The sequence below is a fragment of the Gekko japonicus genome, unplaced genomic scaffold (assembly GCF_001447785.1).
Source record: "Gekko japonicus isolate JY-2015 unplaced genomic scaffold, Gekko_japonicus_V1.1 scaffold77, whole genome shotgun sequence".
In the NCBI taxonomy this organism is placed as follows: domain Eukaryota; kingdom Metazoa; phylum Chordata; class Lepidosauria; order Squamata; family Gekkonidae; genus Gekko; species Gekko japonicus.
Genome location: NW_015161405.1, coordinates 1,232,835 through 1,253,284, shown reverse-complemented (window position 1 = coordinate 1,253,284; position 20,450 = coordinate 1,232,835). Strand labels below are relative to the sequence as shown.

Genomic DNA, 20,450 nt, shown 5'->3' with positions numbered 1-20,450 from the left:
ATTCACAGAGGATAATTCATGGTTCTGCACTCTGTACAGGCTCAAAGCTGGCTGGCAAGGGAGGGAAGGAGGAAGGATAAATGAGTATGTGACCCCTCCCAAATGCAGATGACCGTGGCCAAAGGAGGACAAAAGGCAGCCAGAGTCACCCCTAAGTCATAGAGCTCTAGGAGGCCAAAGTCAAGAGTGGATCTTTAGGCAGACATGAAGATACTAATAGTTTGCTGGAGGGGTAGGCTGAGGCAGATAATAAAATCCAGGGGTCATTTCATAGAAAAAGAGCTAGGGGAACTCATTAGCATGCCGGTGGGTGGGTGAGGAAGCCCCGCCAAGGCCCTCCCTGGCCCCAGGCAGGCAGGGGTGGGGAGAGGTGGGGAGGAAGCAACTCCCTCTTCTCCTGCCTCCTCCTGGCTGAATGAGGGCCGGAAGCGGGGTGGCCGGAAGCAGGGGGCGGGGCTTCATCATGTGCCCCGCCCCCCGCACCTCACCCGGGGGAACTGTGTTCCCCCGCGTTCCCCCCCGAAATGATCTCTGATAAAATCCCTGAGCATATTAAGGGTTATCTCTCCTTCCCATTTTTCACATCAACAAGGAGGAAACAGCTATGAGTACATGGTCCTCAGGAAGCCAGGGATGACTCTGAGTGCTGATACAAAGGTAATGGGTGATTTCTAAATGCTTACAAAAATCAAGAATTAAGTAGCCTATCTCTTATTATCATCTGTAGGGATATGTAAGAATCGGGGATTAGAGGATTTTTATCACTCTTTCTTTTTGCTTGCTCTGTTAATTGTGTTTGCAGATGTAGTGTGATTTTTAGCTTCCTATTAAATTCTTTTATTTTTAATGCTGGCAGTCTGATCTCTGTGACCCAGGTTAAGCCCCTGGTCAGGCCATGCATACTGGGAGCAGAAAGGACCCTAGTGTGCTCAACCAAGTAGTTCCCTTGGTAGTGAGGGAGAAAGGAGAGGGAGGGCAAAGCACCAGAGGGGGGCTGAGCTCAAACCTTCTGGCAGAGTGAATCCCTAAAAACTGGTTTGATGGTGGTAGTTATTCAGAGAGGGGGGGAGGACTGGGGGAAGAGGATCCTGGTCGGGCTTGAGACCCAGAATGGCTAAATAACTTTCTCACTCCTGTGCTGGGCAGAAAAAAGTACTTGTGAGCTCAGTTTTCCTATATTATCATATGAACATCCCCATGAGCTCTTCAGATTTATGGGATTGCATGTACACTTCCATGTTCATCAGTCTTCCAAAACTGTTTCCTTCTTAAGATCTAACCTTACATTTTGAAGAACAAGCAAATCATGAAACATACTGTGGATTTCGGTGGTCTTCTGCAAAGAAAACATTGCATTCACATTAGGAGACCGGTGAAGAACCTCTTCGGGGAGGGGCTCCAGCTACAAGAAGAGAGAAAAAAAAATCAAGTACAAAATAGTAAGAATTTACAATAAGCCACATGGAAGCACAACATGCTGGAAAAGCTGAATCCTCGTGACAGGCTCAGCCAGAGAAGCAACTAGCAAGTTGTTGGGATCCCTCCCACTAAATGGACAGGGTACAGTTTTGCTTTCTGTTTTTCAGCCATGTAATTGAATTCCAAGGGGTCTTTCCAGTGACTGCAAGACTAATCTATGGAGTCTCTCAAGCAGGTGCATGTCTGTGTATTAGTCATTTAAAAATGCTAGTTATTTGGGTAATGTTTGTAAGGCTCCTCACAAATCAAATTCCATTGTGTCTATACGTGCAGCTGTATGCTGAAATAACACTTTGCAGAAGTTGCCTTAGAAATAAAGGGGGCATTCCATCATATATTTTTTTACCATCCTTTAACTTACCCATCATTCACAGCAGGGAAAATTAAAAATTAGAAATAATCACACGTATACTATATTCCACAGATCCTATAATAATGTATGAGCACATACAAAATTGTATGTACCAAAGAAATATTATTGCTGGATATTGACCATTATCCTCAAAAGTGTCCTGACATTTCATTGATGTAGATTTCCACAGAAAGTGTTTTTTGGGGTTTTGGCCCCTATATCATTATTTGTTCATCCTCATATACCTGAGGAGCTGACAATGGCTAGATCCATGTGTCATTACAGATTGTGCTATTCAATCACTTCCTAGATTTTTCTTTCCAGATGGAAAAATCCAAGAGATGAATGATTACAACAGCACAATATCCAATGACATATGGATCCTACCACTGTGACCAGACACACAGTAACCCACATTCATTCAGGAATTTAATAATCTTCCGCAGATTTTATTCCCAGGACTGTAGGAATTAGGGATGGGCATGAACCACATTTTTGTGGTTTGGTTCATGGTTTGTGGCCGAACCATGAACCAAAGAACAAACTGATACACTGGTTCACTAACTGAACCAGTTCGCATTGGTTCACGAGCCATTTAAATTTTAAATCCCTGTTTCTGCTCCCTGAGGCTTTTCACTGGGAGTAGAAAGCAGGGATTTCCAAACAGCCAAGCCACTCAGCTGTTTTGTTTAAATGGCTCTGAGCTATTTAAACCCTGCTTTCTACTCCCAGTGAAAAGCCTCAGGGAGCAGAAAGCAGGGGTTTACAAACAGCTCTCTTGTAGCTTTTCACAGGGAGCACAAAGCAGGAGTTTAAATGGCTCTGAGCCATTTAAACCAAACTCAGCTCAGCTGTTTTTCATGCACCGCCATGAACCACCGCTAACTGCATCAAAATTAATGGACGTTCATGGTTGTTCTTCGGTTCATGAACATCGCTTCATGAACCATGAACCAGCCAGAATTCATGATGAATTCATCAGCTGGTTCATACCCATCGCTAGTAGGAATACAAATAAGGATTTGCTTAGTGTATGCTGCTGTATGCCATAAAGGGCTTTAAAGGTCAATACCAACACCTCGCATTGAGCCCAGAAGCAAGCTGCAAGACAGTGTAGATAAAACAAGACTGGAGTGATATGGTCCCTACAACCCATTCCAGTTATATTCTGACTGCAGCATTCTGTACCAACTGTAGCTTTCCAGTCTTCAAGGGCAATCCCATGTAGAGTGCATTGCAGTAACTAATCTAGATGTTACCATGGCATGCACCACAGTAGTAAAATCTTTTCTGCCTAGGAAGGGCTGCAGCTGGCTTACCAGCCAAAGCTGGTAAAAGGCACCCCTGGCCACTACTGCCACCTGTATATCCTCCAGGAGGCCCAGGTCCAGGAGTACCCCCAAGCTGAAAACCTGTTCCTTTAGGGGGAGTGCAACCATATAACCTATTTCTTGGGTCAGACATTCACCCCATACCGGTAGTACTTCTGTTTTGTCAGGATTAAGTTTCAGGTTGTTAACCCTCATCCATTCCAAATCTGTCTCCAGGCACCTGTTCACAGTTTCTACATCCTCCCTGGGATCTGCTGGTAGCATGAGACAGAGCTGTGTGTCATCTGCATATTGCTAGCAGCTCAGTCCACATCTCCAGATGACCTCTCCCAGTGACTTTACATAGAAGAAGAGAAGAGATTGGATTTATACCCCGTCCTTCACTACCCTGTCAGCTATGCTGCCATGGGGGTTGGGGAGTTCATTCTGTGTCTTGGTAATTGCTCTTGCATTCCTTTCTCTGTTGCTCTGCCTGTGCTGAAATGCTTATCGCTACAGATGTGCTGGAGGAGGATGTATTGTCTGGAAGTCTCATATGTACCGTGAGAGACTACTGCTTCCCAGCTTTCGCCACCTAACGATTTCCTAGCTGGTCCCGCGCGCGGGAGGGTAGCTAATTGGCCCATGCCATGGGGGGGTGCGTACAAATGCCCTATATCCTATTATGTTCAATGGGTTGCCGCCATTCTTAACAGTGCCTGTGTTACTGCATCTATAGCTTTGCAATAAAAGTATAACTGTTCCTGAATGCGTGTACTTAGTAGTTAGCTGTGCATTCTGACATTCTGTTAAGAATCCTCCATTCTCTATCTCTGCGCATCTCTCCATAACCGAGATGAACGACGGAGAGGAGAAACCGATTCCTGATAGGGACGACTCCCAGGGAGTCCTGGCTCCTGCCACGACCAGTGGGGGTACCCCAACGACCCAGTTGACGGTGCCAGTGACTACGACACCGCCGGTTACGGCAACTGGCGCGGGAGCCGTACCTAAGACGACATCGACTTTGGTGTTCCTGACCCCGACGGGGCTGAGGCAGCTGCCCAGCCGTGGATACAGACCAAGTTCCAGCTAGGGCCAGTTTCACCCGGACTCGACGGCGGAGACTTATATGCTCATGCAAGGGCCACTGAGAGACAGCCGGTTCAACCAGGGCTTTTCTACGGGGAGTGGCTTCCCCCCATTCGGGGCCCAGTTTGAACCATTGCCTGGGGCGTGGGTGACAGAGAGGAAGAAGCTGAGAAGTGGCCAGGTGTCTCCAGATGAGGGGCTGGAACTGGCCCAGAGGATGGAGGTGGCAGATCGGGAGAGAAGGCAGATGCAGCAGACGCTGGAGGAGGTCATCCAGGCGATCCCGCAGCTGGTGGTCCAAACCATCCGAGAGGAGAGGGATGCCCGACCAGTGGTCCCTGCAGGGTCACCAGTGGTCCCAGCAGGACCGCAGGCCCCACCTCAGCAGGTGCCCCAGTCAGGGGATGTCCCACAACCGGGGCCACCCGCAGTCCCAGCTCCAGCGCCATGTCCGGTCAGTCCGAGAGAACGGATGCCCCCACGCCCAAAAGACCTCATCAAAGCCACCTTCTATGGGAACCCAGAAGAACTCTTGTACTTCGTGGTCCAAGTGATGAAGTTTGTGGAGAGGTCAGGTCACCTGTTCCCTGATGACAGCAGCCACATGGAGGTGGTGGCAGCACGGCTCTGGGGACCACCGGCAGCTTTGTATGTGGGGTTGCACAATGCCCAGGGCCCAGAATTGACTAATCTGGATGCTTTTATGAGGGCGTTGCAAGCCCAATTTGAAGACCGGAACGCTGGGCCCAAAGTGAGGGCGTTCCTACGAACCCTTAAACAGGGTAGGCGATTGGTGAAGGAATACTCATCAGAGTTCAAGCTCCACGTGGCCAAAGTGCAATCTTGGCCGGATCCGGTGTTGGCGGAACTATACCGAGTGGGATTGAACCCGGAGATTAGAGAGACGGTCATGAGAGCAGTCAATCCGGTGTCCCTCCTAGCCTGGATGCAAGAGGCAGAGAGCGCAGAAACCCGCCTGCAAACCCTTCGGCTGGACATCGCGATGGCAGGGGGTCAGCCGACCCCTCAACCAACAAAAGGGAAAGCACCACGGCCAGTGGAGTCGAATCGGGAGCAGCGCATGAGGCAGGGGCTTTGCCTGAATTGTGGGGAGCGGGGCCACTTTGCGGCTGATTGCGGCAGATCGGGGCCCGTGAAACAGGGGCCCATTGAATCAACCCAAGTGCGACCCACCACACCAGCAAAGAAGGCGACTGGGAAGCCAAAATATGCCAAAGCGTTGCAAGCGGCTCCCGAGGAAGGGGAGGCAGAATCCAGCGGAGAGGACCCTGAGCCGGCGGGAAACGGATTGGTCCTGCTGTAAGAGGCGCGGAGCAGCAGGGCCCGATCCCAGAGGCGCCTAATGTGTTGAGCAGTTTCCCCCCCCTCTTTCTGGTAACTGTGACTTTGATATGCCTTGGCACGCATATAAGGATGAGAGCCCTAATTGACTCGGGGTGCGGGAGGGACCTTATCAACCCCTCCCTAGTTACGGGATTGGAGGCTAGGGTGGTGAAATTAAAAGACCCCCTGATATTCACCCAAATTGACGGCTCTGCAATGAAAGACTCGTGTGAGTATGAGACAGTGCTGTTGCGGATTGGGGCTGGGGAACACTGGGAGAATAGAGGATTCGTGATCACTTCAACCGCCAGGTTCCCCTTAGTCCTCGGGGCCCCATGGTTGCACGGACATGACCCATACATCTTGTGAGATGAAGGGAAAGTACAATTCATTTCTCCAAAGTGCCAGAGCCACTGGTGGGACCCGGACTGGGGCCCACCGCCCATCGTGGAGGGGCCTCGTGTGTGCCTGGCTCAGGAGGAGTTATTAACCATTCCCCCCGAGTATCGAGAATTGGCTAGAGGGTTTGAGGAGGAAGAAGCAGATGAGCTCCCTCCTCACCGACATTCAGACTGTAGCATTGAACTATTGCCGGGGCAGAAATTACCAAAGGGGCGCATTTATGCAATGGGACCGGCTGAAAAGGAAGAACTGCGTAAATTTATCGAGAAGGACTTAGCCAGAGGGTTCATCTGACCGGCTTCATCCCCCTTTGTGGCCCCAGTGTTATTCCGAAAGAAAAAGGATGGGGGGGGCCCCTAAGACTCTGCACGGATTACTGGGGCTTAAATGCAGTGTCGTCTACTAACGCCTATCCCATGCCTTTGATTAAAGACTTGCTCACGGAAGCGGCCAAAGGGAAAACATTCTCCAAACTAGACCTTTGAGATGCCTACTTTCGGGTGCGCATCAGGGAAGGGGACGAACATAAAACCGCTTTCAACACCCCCCTGGGTCAATTCGAATACTGGGTGATGCCTTTCGGCCTTCAGGGGGCCCTGGGGGTCTTCATGAACTTAATAAATGAAGTCTTACAGAAACATTTGTTCAAGGGGGTGCTTGTTTACCTTGATAATATATTGCTGTACTCCCCCGACCTGCCTTCCCACGTGAAATTGGTACGGGAGGTCTTAACCACGTTGCACAAGCACAAACTGTTCGCCAAGCTGTCCAAATGTGAATTTCACAAAACGGAACATGACTTCTTGGGGTATCAGATCTCTGACCGGGGCCTGAGCATGGACTCGGGGAAGGTAAAAGATGTGGTGGGTTGGGAGGTATCCTTCCTCAGTTTTGCGAACTTTTACAGAACTTTTCTACCCAACTTTGTCCAGGTCAGCTTACCCCTCGCAGATCTCCTAAAAACTAAGGGGAAGGGCCCGGAGGCAACAAAGCCGGGCGCCACGCTCCCGTGGAGCAATGAGTGCCAAGACGTGTTTGACTGCCTAAAGGCCTTATTCACCTCAGAACTGGTGCTCGCCCACCCCGATGAAACGAAAAAGTTTATTGTACAAACTGATGTGTCTGATGTTGCTATGGGAGGGGCAATATTACAGGAGGGGGAGGATGGCGTGTTGCACCCCTTAGCTTACGTCTCCAAAAAATTCAATGACACTGAACGTAACTAGTCAGTTTGGGAAAAGGAGACGGGGGCGATAACGCTTGCCCTATCCACCTGGAGGCATTGGCTGGAGGGGGCAAGGGTCCCGTTTGAGGTATGGACAGACCACAAGAACCTTGAGACTCTCAAAACACCCTGGTGCCTCAACGCCAAACAACTCTGATGGGCTGATTTCTTTTCCAAGTTTCAATTCACTTTGCACCATTTCCCAGGGTCGGCTAACTCGTTGGCTGACGCCCTGTCCCGCCTTCCCCAACACGAGAGCCAATGGGAGGTTGTCCTGGACTCGATGTTCATGCCCTCACAGTTGGGTGGAGTGGTGACGAAGCGCAAGCAAGCTCGCTTGGCTGCTCCACCCCCTGTGCCCCCTCCAAAGGGACCTACTGGGGCGGGCAAGGGGGAAAAAGAGTCTTGGCACAGTAAATTCACCTCCGCTTTTTCGGAGGAGATTAAAGCCATTATGGATGCGGAGGGGGATTTTGAACTACGGAAAAATGGCTGTTTGTACTGGGGCCATAAGATGTTCGTTCCTCTCTCCCTCAGGGGGGAGGTGTTGCAGGCAGTGCATGGCTCCAAACTATCAGGACATTCGTGGTTTGTTAAATCCCTGCAACTGCTTCAACGGCAGTTTTGGAGGCCCCATATGCACAAGGACCTATCTTCGTTCGTTCAATCATGCCAAGTCTGCGCTATGAGTAAACCTCGGCCAGGGAAACCCCCCGGTCTATTGCATCCCCTTCCGACCCCGAGTCAACCCTGGGAAGTCAACCTCTGGAGAAAGTAATTCTCTCTTGAAGACTTAGCAGAAGACAGACATCAGATCCAGTGGAATGGATTCACGGGGTCCAACCCAAAGTGTTGTGACAGAACGCTGAGCATGAGACACTTGCTCACTCCTGCTCCCTGTCTGCTGCACAAGATCACCTGAATATTATATGATAGTCTGAAATAATCTGCAGGACAAATGTGGAGTGAGGCCTAAGGATCCAGGTTGAGGGTGAAGGGATGATAATGTCCTGGCCTCACTGGTGGACCTCCTGATGGCACTGGTATTTCTGGCCACTGTGTGATACAGAGTGTTGGACTGGATGGGCCTTTGGCCTGATCCAACATTAGCATCTCTTATGTTCTTATGTTCTTATGACACAGCTCTAGAATTCTATTTCAAGTTTTCTCCTATAACCCCCCAAAAAAACTTTTTAGAATCTGAGGGATGACCTTTGTTCTTCTGTCAGCTTCTGTTCCATGTCAGTAAAACCTCATCAGGCTCCGAAAGTAGGATCATTGCACTTACACCCCATTTGACCCAGATGCACCATTGTTATGAAAACACTGTTACAGAATAAAAGTCAGTGGTTTGTAACAAACCATGTCTTTGGGGGGGACACTTGACATCAAGGAGAATAATTTCTGATGGCTGCAATCCATTTTTTTATCATTAAACTAAATAGACAAGAGGTTGTCCCTGGAAAATATCATGAGACCCGGCAGCCAACGAACAAAAGGAATCACTCTACCACTGACAGACATCACACCGTCACCTTCACTCCCACACTTCTTGGCATTCTATTAGCCCTGGAGCCAAAGAGTGCAAAAACTGCAGAAGAGCTGGAAATACATCTTTATAAAAGAATTTTACACAAACAACTGACTAAGGTCAGTGCAGGAGCAGCAAAGCCATTTGATGGATGTATTTGAAAGGACACACTAACTAATATTTTTCCAAGCTAACCCAGTTGACCTATGATGCTTTCTCATCTTTGTTTCCTGAGAAATCTGTATGTATGAGCAAAGGATTTGCCAAGAAGTGGCACTTCCACACAACCAGGTAAAGGTTGCCATAGGCTGAGACACAGTGTGGTGTAGTGGTTAAGAGCGGTGGACTCTAATCTGGAGAGCTGGGTTTGATTCCCCACTCCTCCACATGAAGCCTGCTGGGTGACCTTGGGTCAGTCACAGTTCTCTCGGAACTCTCTCAGCCCTACCTTCCCAACAAGGTGAATGTTGTGGGGAGAGGAAGGCAATTGTAAGCTGCTTTGGACTCTTTAAGTTAGAGGAAAGCAGGATATAAAAAATCCTCCTCCTCCTCCAGAAACAAACACGCACTGCCATATCACGGAGACATAAAATTCTTAGACCAAATGGAAAAGATGGATGGAGAATGAATGAACAGCTAGAACCTGTTATCTTGGGTGGAACATCAGTCCTATGCAGAGTTGCGCTAGTCTAAGCTCACTAAAATCAACCAGCTGAGACAGGAGTGGCTTTGCATACGATTGCACTACTAGTCCAGTACTGTCATCTCTGCCCAGCACTGGCTGTCCGGTGTTTCAGACAGGGATCCTTCTGTCATCTGAGAGGGTTTAAAAATTTTTTTTGGAGGTGTGGGGATTGAATAAGGGCTTGAAGCATGTAGATCACATACTCTGCCACTGAGATATGCCACAGATATTAAGAGAAGGTAAAACTGACACTTCCTTTAGTAAGCTGATTAGCTCCCCCACCCACCCCAAGTACATCCAGTTCTCATCCCCAAGCAGGACTGCATTTTTGTTCTAGGCTTCCAAAGCCCACACATGTCAGCGAATGCAAACATGGATCTCATGTCTTGTTTCATTCCTTGCATGCTGTCTTTAAACATGATTTAGTTGGAAGTAAACCCAGTTGTTTTGATTCAACTTACTTCCAAAAAAGTGCATTCTAGAATTAGGGAAACGATTCTGTCCATGGTTGACCTCCAGTCTTCAACATTTAGATTACAGTTTGCCCCAATGAAAGGTACCCTGTAGTCTTGTTATAGGTATTTCTTTAAGAAATAAAAGAACAGATTAGTGTATGATGATAAATTTCGACAGGTTAATTTAAAGGCTACCATGAAAAATTGCCCTTCCATTAAATTGGGATTCTCAAATTGCTGCATAAAGATGTATGATAATCTGAACAACTTGTTGGGTTGGAAGCAATATTTTTTTTTCTTATTAGCTGAACCCATCACTTCTTTTGTTTTGACAGGTGTCTGCATAATGGATGTGTTCTAAAATCACTAACAGAACGCTTCAGGGATATTTTGCAGCAGCTTAACCTCACTTTTCTTTTGATACCCGAATTAAGGATTTTGGTATTTTTATTTTAGTTGGGGGAGGGGGAGATCCCACTGCTTAATCTTTTCACACCTCTCAAGAGGATTTCCTTCTTAAGAGGCTACCCACAGTGTGGAAGTAGGAAAGAGATTTCTGATTAGTATTTTCTTTTAAAGAGTCACTGGTTCCTATGCATTGACAACAATCGAAGAAGAAGAAGAAGAACTGGACTTGGATATCTAGATAGCCACAACATATCATTTATAAAAAGTGATGATAAATTGATACCGGCCTTTTTCTGGAGACATACCGTTGATTCTCAGTTTTATACTGAAATTTACAAAAGTTTACACTTAGAAGTAGGTCCCGTTGGTTTCACTGGAATGCAAGTAAGTGTGACTTGGATTCAAGTTAGGTTTCCGTGTAATTTCCAAATTTGGGCTGTGATCCAAAGCACACACACTTGGAAATCAAATACAGTGAAATTAGCAGGACATACTTCCAAGTCAAATATATTTAGAACTGAGGCAGAAGATTCAAGAGAAACGGGACTGATTGGATTGTGCCAGGCAATCACCTGTGGCCATGCAACTGAAGTGCATCCATCATGGCAGGACAGCACATAGATGGTTAGCTCCACAAGAAAATGGGGGGTGTACCAAAGAATCTTGCAGGATGCTGCAGAAGGTTCTTATCATGTGAACTTTCCATTTGTGCTGGGGACATCCAGTATATTTGGAACTTGTTCTATAAGACTGTGAACGCATTAAAGAATAAGTAGAATATATATGATGCTTCATTCTTCAGCAGAACAGATGATCCTTTCTGGTTAGCAGCAATACCATGCAAGACTGCTTTATTTGCACAGCTTCCTCTGGGGTATTTATTGAGGGAAACAAAATGCATCTTGCTAAATGGTTAACTTTTGTGCAGCAGCCAATTACTCTTTTTGGCATTTGTTTCATCTGTTTAGGGTGTTAGGGTGTTTTCCTTCCAGGGATTCCTGAGACAAATTAATTTGAACAAGCTCTCCTCACTGCTAAGCCTCTGACATTACATCTTCCACTGACTGGTTCCCCGTGAATGCTGGAAGTCACTGCTTGTTTTACAGTTGCCTGTTTTGTCGACTGTGTGTGTATGTGCTGATAGTAGCATGGATGGAGCAACATCTTGCATTGACAGGTTTCAGCCAAGAACAACAAAACCTAAGTAAAAGTGTTCCAAAGCCCCCTGCATTCATGTTTATGAATTCTAATCCTCAGCACATGAATAAATACATCTGACAAACTGCAGAGTGCCTTACAAAGGCCTTTCCTGACCTTCCTAATTTGAGTTCAATTGCATGTGCCGTGATGAGAAGCAAAGTTGGCCTTGCCAATGTTTTTTGAGGAAGGCAAGTGCTATGCTAGCACTATTTGGAAAAGGGAATTGCCATAAAATAAGTTCTAATTACCCTATTAATCACTTGGAGAGACTTGTATCTTCAAATTATCATAATTGGCAACTCAATTTAACCATTTTTGGTGACTATTCATTGAAATGCACTTCTAAAATAGCTGGCTCTGAATGAAACAAACCATTGGAAGACGAGGTCTTGGAGCGGTCTGTTGGGTTTTGATGACAGGTTGAAGCCAATGAAATGTGAATGAAAGGAGTTTGTGGAATGGATCTTTCCTCCTTCCGTATGTAACCCTCTGCAGCTTCCAAAATGATAGTCTTGATGGTTATGGGGCCTTGAGAAAAAGTTATGATTTGGAAGTGCTGCAGTGAGAATGAGGAACCAGAAGACGTTGCTGCCACACATATTTGTGAAATTACGATTATTAATTCCACCCCCACTTTGCAGCTGTTCAAGTCAACCTGTGCTAAAAGACATAGGTTTGCTGCCACTATGGTCCCTGCCACACGAGGGACAAAAAGAACGGGCAAAGTGCGGCTTTAAAAGCCACACCAAAATAGGCAGGTGGCAGCGGGATCATACAGATCCCATGAGCCGCTGTGCAATTGCTCCCCAGCACGATCAGATGCCTAGGAGACCGGGGAGGAAGCCACGGGAGGCTGCCAAACTGTGCATGTCTGAGCATGCGCAGTTTGGCCAGGACCCGGGACTTATGTCTCTCTTGAGAGGGAAGGTGACATAGTATAGCCCAAGAGAAACCACCAAGAAAGACTCTGCAGAGGAAGGCAAAGGCAAACCACTTGCCTTGAAAGCCCTTGACTGGGGTTGCCACAAGCCACCACTTGACACTACTTTACACTAATGCTCTCATCCTTCCTGATGCCATATAAGAGGACCCTCCCCACATGAGCACTTGTTCATATCACTTATTAATCCGTCATGGTATTGAAATATCCAAGAACATGATATTGTCTCCTCAATTTTTTGATAGATGTGTTACCTCATTTCCTAGCAGAGCATTTAGACAGGCTTCTGATGCATCACAGATGGCGGTAAGGTCATGGCCTCCCTCCAGGGCCAGCACCATGCGACCATTCGCTAGCGTCAACAACTGTTTGATAAGGTGACCGAAACCTGGAGTACCAATAAAAGATATAGATTATCATATTAGATTATCACAAAGTACATGCTGTATGTTATGGTATAATGGGAAGTAGTAGCATCACTGCAGTTACACAATTACTTTTGTCACAATCTAAGATTGATGGTGTGCCACCAAGTAGGGGAAAAAAGCAACAACAACAAAACCCTGTAGAATCTCAATACTGTAGCAGCATCAGAAGATGAGAATGTCTGAGTTTGCAGAATTAGGGTTGTAATGACATGTACTCAACCATCTGTAGACTTTATGCATTGGGACCTTCCTGCTTCCACTTCCTGTTATAGCCCATTAAGCCACCTCCCAGTTTTGTTCTAGGGTGACAGCAGATCCTCAGGAACAGTATGGGGTAAAGTGTGGCTCTATAGTGGGAGGGGGAATAGGTGTAAATCACCAGTATATCTTCTGCAAATGAAAATGCCATTCTGTTGGAGGAACTGCATGGCTGGATACATGCCAATAATCAGTGCTGGAGCATCACCCTTGTCAACCAACCAGAGGCCTCTGGAACTTAACAACATATGAACAAGGGCTCTTTTTGTAGCAGGAACTCCTTTGCATATTAGGCGACAAACCCCTAATGTAGCCAATCCTCCAAGAGTTTACAGTATCCCTGTATGAAGAACTCTGTAAGCTCTTGGGGGATTGGCTACATTAGGGGTGTGTCGCCTAATATGCAAAGGAGTTCCTGCTACAAAAGAGCCCTGTGAACAGCCGTATTATAATAGGGTCTGTCTAGTCCCTTTCCCCCACATTGGTCAGCCAAATGTCCTCAGGAAGCAGGGCATGATTACAATTGTCCTTCATTTTTATGCCCCAGCTTCAGCTGTTCAGTGGAATACTGGTACTGAACATGGAGGCTTCATGTAGCCATTTTGGATAATAGCCATTTTATCTTCCATGACTTTGTCTATTCCACCTTGAGAGCCATCACCAAAAGTGGTGGTAGTGAATTCCATGAATTCCATATATGTACAAAGATTAATTCTGTATAATGATATTATATAAAAAGGCCTTCCTTCTATCTGTTCTGAACAGTCTAGTGCTGCCCATGAAGTTCTTTGAGTGGCACAAATTTCACTAAAAGGAGAAAAAAAGAAAAAGAAAAGTAGTACAGGTACTCACACCTTAGTTGTCTTTTTTCCTACAGTAACCCCCCCCCACACACACACACTTTAATTGTTCTTCACAGAGAAAGTGTCCTAATTCCTTAATCATTTCCTGCATATTTTGTAAGTTGATGATATCCATTTTGAGAACTGGTGCACAATATTCCAAACGTGACATTAAAATATTGCAGATTTATTTTCAATCCATTTCCTTATAGTCCCTAGCGTGGAATTTGTCTGTTTCACCATAGCTACTCACTGAACAGATCTTTTCAAGACTCCAAGGTTTCATTCCTGGTTAATCATCATCAGTTTAAGTCTCACTGGTGTATGTGTATAGCTAGGGTTTTTTGCTTTAACATGCACAACTCTACAGCTACTTATGTCAAATGTTATTTGTGATGTTGTTGCCTCCTCACCTAGTCTGGAGAGATCTTCTTGGAGCTCTTCACAGCCTGTTTGGTTGTTATCATCCTAAATAGTTTCACGCCATCTGCAAACTTGGTCATTTCACTGCTTATACTTAAGTTTGCATCATTTATTTTCAAATGTAATCACTCTAGACCTAATGCAGACCTGGGGAGGGGCACTACTTACCCCATCTGTTGGAAGAAATGCTATTTACTCATTCCACTTTTAAAATATTTCAGAACCAGCTTTCCATTTTGCTAATTTCACTGTTTTACTACTTAGAAATTACATACAGGTTAATAAAAAATTACTTAATTCTGTCATATAATCTTAATTTTCCCATGTGGAATTTTTTTTAAAGTCTGCAAAAGACTTAATTTAGTCAGGCTAATAAAAAAGCAAGGAAGGAATGTCACGTGAGTAACCCCTGATATTTAGCCAATTTCCACTTTCTTCTACCTTGAGGATATATTTCCATCTATTCATCCATGATGAACGATATTGCACAGGACACACTGAAACTTGTCTTTGCTGCACAGCAAGAAAGGAATGACTAAGAGAATGAATCTAGGGAGCTCTACTCAGACGTAAGTCCTATGTTCCTCCCAGGAAAGTGTGGCAATCCTAAGAACACTTTTCTGGTCGTAAGTCCCACAGAATAAAACTGGCCTTGCTTCTGAGTGGATCTGCATAGGATTACTCCCTATTGGCTCTCATAGCTTAGCTATAAAGCTTAGTAAGAAATTTAATGTTCCTATTGGCTCTCATATACTTACTAAGCTATAAAGCTTAGTAAGAAATTTAATGATATTTTAATATTTTAATTCATTATTTTAAGCTGCTTCTGTTAGAAATGGAAAATCTACCTCAATCCAATCTCTTGTTTGCATTCCGAAATTTTATTACATCATACAAAGGGCATTAAAGGCATACTCTGAATAATGTATGTTTCTAAGAGCAACTTTACAGAATTTCCACTGTAGTTTCTCCCTACTGCTATTTATGATGTATCAAGGACGTAGTGAGACTTTTGGGCATAAAAGTTATGGAAAGCTATGATGACACTGAGATAAAAGTCCAGCTATTGCACTGGGCAAAAGGTTTGCAGAGAATCCCACTTTCCCACTGGTAATGCAGGATCAACTGAGAGTCTTCTTTTCAAACCACCAAACTGTCCACTGCAGTGGAGGCTGGTGACATTTTTCAGGAGTTAGCTGTGCCCATTCTCAGCCACAAGCTTTACTGATGACATCAATGGAAGGGAAGCGTATGGAATTAAGTTTCTGACAGCTGTGGTAAATAAAAAGGGGGGAACATCTTCCCAGCAAGACCAGTGAGATATATTCCTCGTGAAAGGCACCACAAATTACAAATTTCCTGGACAAATCAGAATAAATGTGAATAAATGATAGAGCCTTATTTTCACCCTTTCAATTGAAAGCAATCTACTTGCTGGTGCTTCCAGGAATATCAGTGTGGAATATTTGCTACTTGCTCAGGAGATGATGCCAAATGTTCGTTTTAAAAGGACAGCTGCCAAGTCTTTTGTGTAAGCCATAACATCTGGAAGCTCTGTATCATAATCTTAGATGTATGGAGATGGTCTTCTCATTTGGTTACTCAATGGAAAGACACCCTGAACATGCTCAGGAATACTGTTCTTCACATATCCCAAGCCACTGAAATGAAAAGTTCTTTGATGAACTGGATGAGTCCAAGCTTAAATTTTCTCCTGGATGATGCTTACACAGCAACCACAATTTTCCCAGTAGAAAAATGCTGTTATTAGTAACATTACAAGTTACCAGAATGATGATAGACTAGAGGCTTTCCTCAGCCTAATTGTACAAGGTACACTAGAAGGCTTTGCAGTACAGATGGAAATTACTTTAACTATCAGCTTCTCAGCAGTTTGTGATGGAAATTCTTAAGAAAGGTTTGGATCCTGCAAATTCCAACAACCCTCAAAAGATATTAGCTTCCTAAAGGACATCTCCTGGTAATGAAAAATAGCAAAACAATTGGAATACAAATTCCAGATACGTATGGCTTCAGATAGGCTTCAAGGTGTGCCAAATAATGAATAAATAGAGGAGTACTGTGAGGAGAAGAATCAGGTTTTCTTCAAAGCAATTATTTACCATCAGATTGGGCTTTAAGTATGGACAGGGTCTTTATCTCCCTCACCTTCTGAGTACAAGACTTCAGAAACTAAGACCATATCCAGGTCCAAGCCATTCAGAAGCCATTGTGCCTGTTTTGACCATGGCTTCACTAAACCTGCTTTCATTTGAATATGGCATAATATAAATAGAGAACCAGTGTGATAAAGTGCTTAGAGTGTCAGACTAGGATGGGGAAATCCAGGTTCAAATCCTCACCCTGCCACGAAGCTCCCTAGATAACTTTGGGCCAGATACTGCCTCTCAATCTAATCTATGTTCATAGGGTCCATGTGATAATAAGATAGAGCAGGGGAGAATGACATACACTGTTCTGAGCTTCTTGGATGAAAGGAGGAATAAAAATGTATTAAAGGAGGTGGCATGCCGTGTTCCCTCTAAGCTGAGTTAGTGTGAGCTAGCTCACAGTTTTGTAGCTTCCAGCTCACACATTTTTGTCTTAGCTCAGGAAGGATGGGTCCAGAGCAAACTAGTTTATGCAGTAGCCAAATTGCTCACTGACAACTTTAATGCCAGTAGCTCACAAAGTAGAATTTTTCTCACAAGACTCCACAGGTTAGAGGGAGCATTGGTGGCATGTACTCAATAATAAAGGAGGTGGAAGATTTAAAACAAGATGGCACTTGCTATGAATTGAAATGGCTCAGGATGAAAATGAATTCTCAGTTTAGCCTTAGACACCCTTTACAACTAGCTATCTGGTGTGAGTGCCTAGGTTTGGCAATGCAGTTCAAGCCATTTCTGTATTTAAGGCCACTGTTACTCTGAATTAGTCCCATTCATTTCATTGAGCTGCTCAAGAAAAAGTAGGATTATATTAGAACCCAAGCAAGTAAATGACTTACCCAATGACTTTCTGCTATGTCTACTAATATTTCTGCCCACAGAAATCCCTAACAGATCTTTAAGGCAATTAATTAAGTTGATTAATAAGTTTTAACTCAAGCTATCTAGTTGATAAAAGAGGGCAATGATCTGTGATTATACACCACCAAACTTTCTGCTCCCACTTTTATGCTTTGATAGAGAAAGGGGATTTGGAAATGTTGATTTATTTAGTTTGTAAGCTTATGGAGTTGGCAGGATTATTTTAAAAAATTCTATACAACACCTAATAGTGTATTAACTAATAAGAAATAATTTTTAGTATCGTTTCAGTCAACTAAATCTCTTCATTAGTAAATTAATCGTCAAGCTAATGGATGGGACCAAGTGGCCCTTTAACTGACTGAGAAACTTTCCAGTAGGCCACTGCCCCAGAGACTGGCAGCCCCCAAGCCCAAATAGCACTTCCAGTTCCACAGGGGACCTCTTGGCTAAGACTGACCCAGTGGCTTGTCAACTGTAACCTCTTGTAGGTGGGAGGTAACAGTCATGCCTAACCTGTAAATCCTGCAGACCAGGCCTGAGCCAAGCAGTCTCGGTGGTTCTGGCAGGGATGGCTTGGTTCAGCATTCTGGTGGGCTCTGTTAATATCCCAGTCCTCCACTACTAAACCACACAAGGCATGGTCTAGTGCCCCACTGTTTCCCTCCCTCTGCCTACATGTGCGCTGCTTCTTGCCCTCAGGGATTTCTCATTTTCTATTTCCTGTTTCTTTCTGGGACCTTTTACTACTGCAGGCCTTATACTTCCTTGTATTGACAGAGTTTTAGAGTCCATGTGAAATGACTTGGAAATGAGATGCCTGTTCAGTATACATTGGAGAAGAATCCCTTTTCAAATTTAGGAGTTCTTTTCTCCATATCCTGGAGTCATGGACTTAACCATTGTTTACCATTTAATCATACCATTACAGTCTAATTTGCTTGAGAATGCGTTTTCCTCTCATTAAACCTTTTGTGCTGGCCACTGCCAGGAGTCTTCCCACCCACCAGTGTTCTGCACTTTATCCTTGTGGTTCTTTTCATGACCGTTTGATTAATTTTCATTGATATGGTTCCAACAATAGCATCTAAAATTAACTGGGTCAGTTTTTACATAACATCCTGAGTCATCAGGCTCTGTGTCCTGAATAAATACATCCACAGAAGAATGAAATGATAGTCCACCTTTCCAGCACTGGGCTGGAACTAGCCAACACTGAAGAGAATCTCCTGACTTATAGGCCACTGGGACTCTCCCCTCCCCCATTTGTTCCACACCTCCAGTAACCATGCAGTGGTTTTTGAATGGTGTTCTAAGGAACCCTGGAGGTCCTTAAGAACTTGACAGGGGTTCCTTGATTAGAAAATCAATAGTGGCAAACCAGGTGCCCCCCAAAAAATCTGGTCTATCATTATGAATGTGTCCATGAAACGACAGAAGAGTAGTTGATCTCTATGGGTTTGGCCTATCAGAACTGAGCTGCAGGCAAATATTGAGTGAGAGCCAAGATCCAGGGGCTACAAACCTGCATGAAGTAAGAAGCGCACGCACACACAAAGCGTCCTTACACTAAGTCAAACCACAACAAACCTGCATGAAGTAAGAAGCACACACACACACACAAACAAAGCGTCCTTACACTAAGTCAAACCACTGGTCTATTAAGGTCACTATTGTCTATTCTGACAGGCAGCAGCCCTCCAAGGTCACTAGTAGAGGTCTTTCACATCATCTACTAAGTGATCCTCTAACTGGAGATGCTGGGGATCAGACGTACAACCTTCTATGTACAAAGCAGGAACTCTACCACTGAACCATGGTCCCTCACCAATTGAGAGGGGTAGAATAGGCTGTATCATTTCGGACTTCGGTGGGGAATCACATTTTAATTCCTCCCTTAGATAGAAAAACTCCATCCCAATAAAAACTGGGACATCGGGGGAAAGGTTTTAGCCCAGCCCCTTAACACAGCGCTGGTTTCCCACTTACACTGAAGTATTAACTATACAATCATTAATGATATGGAATTTTGCAAGATATAATCCCTTCCCTGCAGCATTAAAGAGGTATAGTCCATTCCACTAGCTCAACATGCTGCTACACAGGAAGCCATAGTTCCTCCTGGAGAAGGAAAATCCAACAGCTCGCCTGGGTGGAGTGAGTTACTTCAGGATTCAGTAACTCTTCACTGCCCAGGAACATTCTGATGTGTCCTTTCAGTGGCTAACCACATGGGACAGCAGATCCATGGCTCTTGCCCCAATGCCTCCTGTCAAAAACGAGAGCCTCACATGAGAACATGTCCCTGGAACATGCCCCATAACTATCTACAAGGCAATAGATACCTATGATAGAAGTTCAGGGGTTCCTCAGCAAGTGTGTGTGTGTGTTTTTTTTCCTCAGCAAGTGTGTGTGCATGCATGTGAGTGTGTGTGTGGGAAGGGTTCACAAAAACTAGGCATTTTGAAAAAAATATATTATGGCAAGTAGTGGGACTATATTTCCTTTGTTCTTTATTAAAGTATTTGTAGCCCACTTTTTGAACTAAAGGATTCTCCAAGGCAATTCATAATGAAATAAAAGGTAGTATCAGCATAAATTCAGAAAATACGCAATAACATAGAAAATAGAGTATCCCTATAAAAGCCAAATTAATTAAAATGTAAAGCAAACCAACAATAAAAAGATGCTGCCAAAACCCCAGATGGGGAGGTATATTTACTGTAGATATAAAGCAGATATAGATACAGGGTTGCCGGTTGCCTGCCAAGGGCAGCAAAGTCCTGCTCCTGCCCTCTGTTGTATTCCCTAGCTTCAGTGAGTACTAAGAGAAAAATGGGGTGGACATTGCTGCTGATATTTTGACATCACTTCCTGGTAAACATCTGGATCTGATGTCACTGCCCCCACTCTCTAGGAACTGACCAAATTTATACAGTATTTACCATAGAGTTTTGGAGATTCCTAGAGCATTGGGGTTTTCATCCAGAAGTGACATCAAAGCATCTGTGATGCTTCCTCCTCCTGGGTCTCACCCCCAAACA

General features: G+C 44.8%; 1 protein-coding gene across 1 annotated transcript in view; it reads right to left on the bottom strand.

Annotated features, from left to right (window-relative positions):
• The window catches only part of LOC107122955 (histone deacetylase 9-like), a 190,922-nt gene that overhangs the window by 5,593 nt on the left and 164,879 nt on the right, over positions 1–20,450 (bottom strand). The window contains exons 12-13 of the mRNA XM_015426106.1: positions 12,678–12,811; positions 1,318–1,396 (exon numbers count right to left, since the gene is read on the bottom strand). Coding sequence (XP_015281592.1) covers positions 1,318–1,396; positions 12,678–12,811 — 213 coding nt within the window. The remainder of the gene's footprint in view (positions 1–1,317; positions 1,397–12,677; positions 12,812–20,450) is intronic.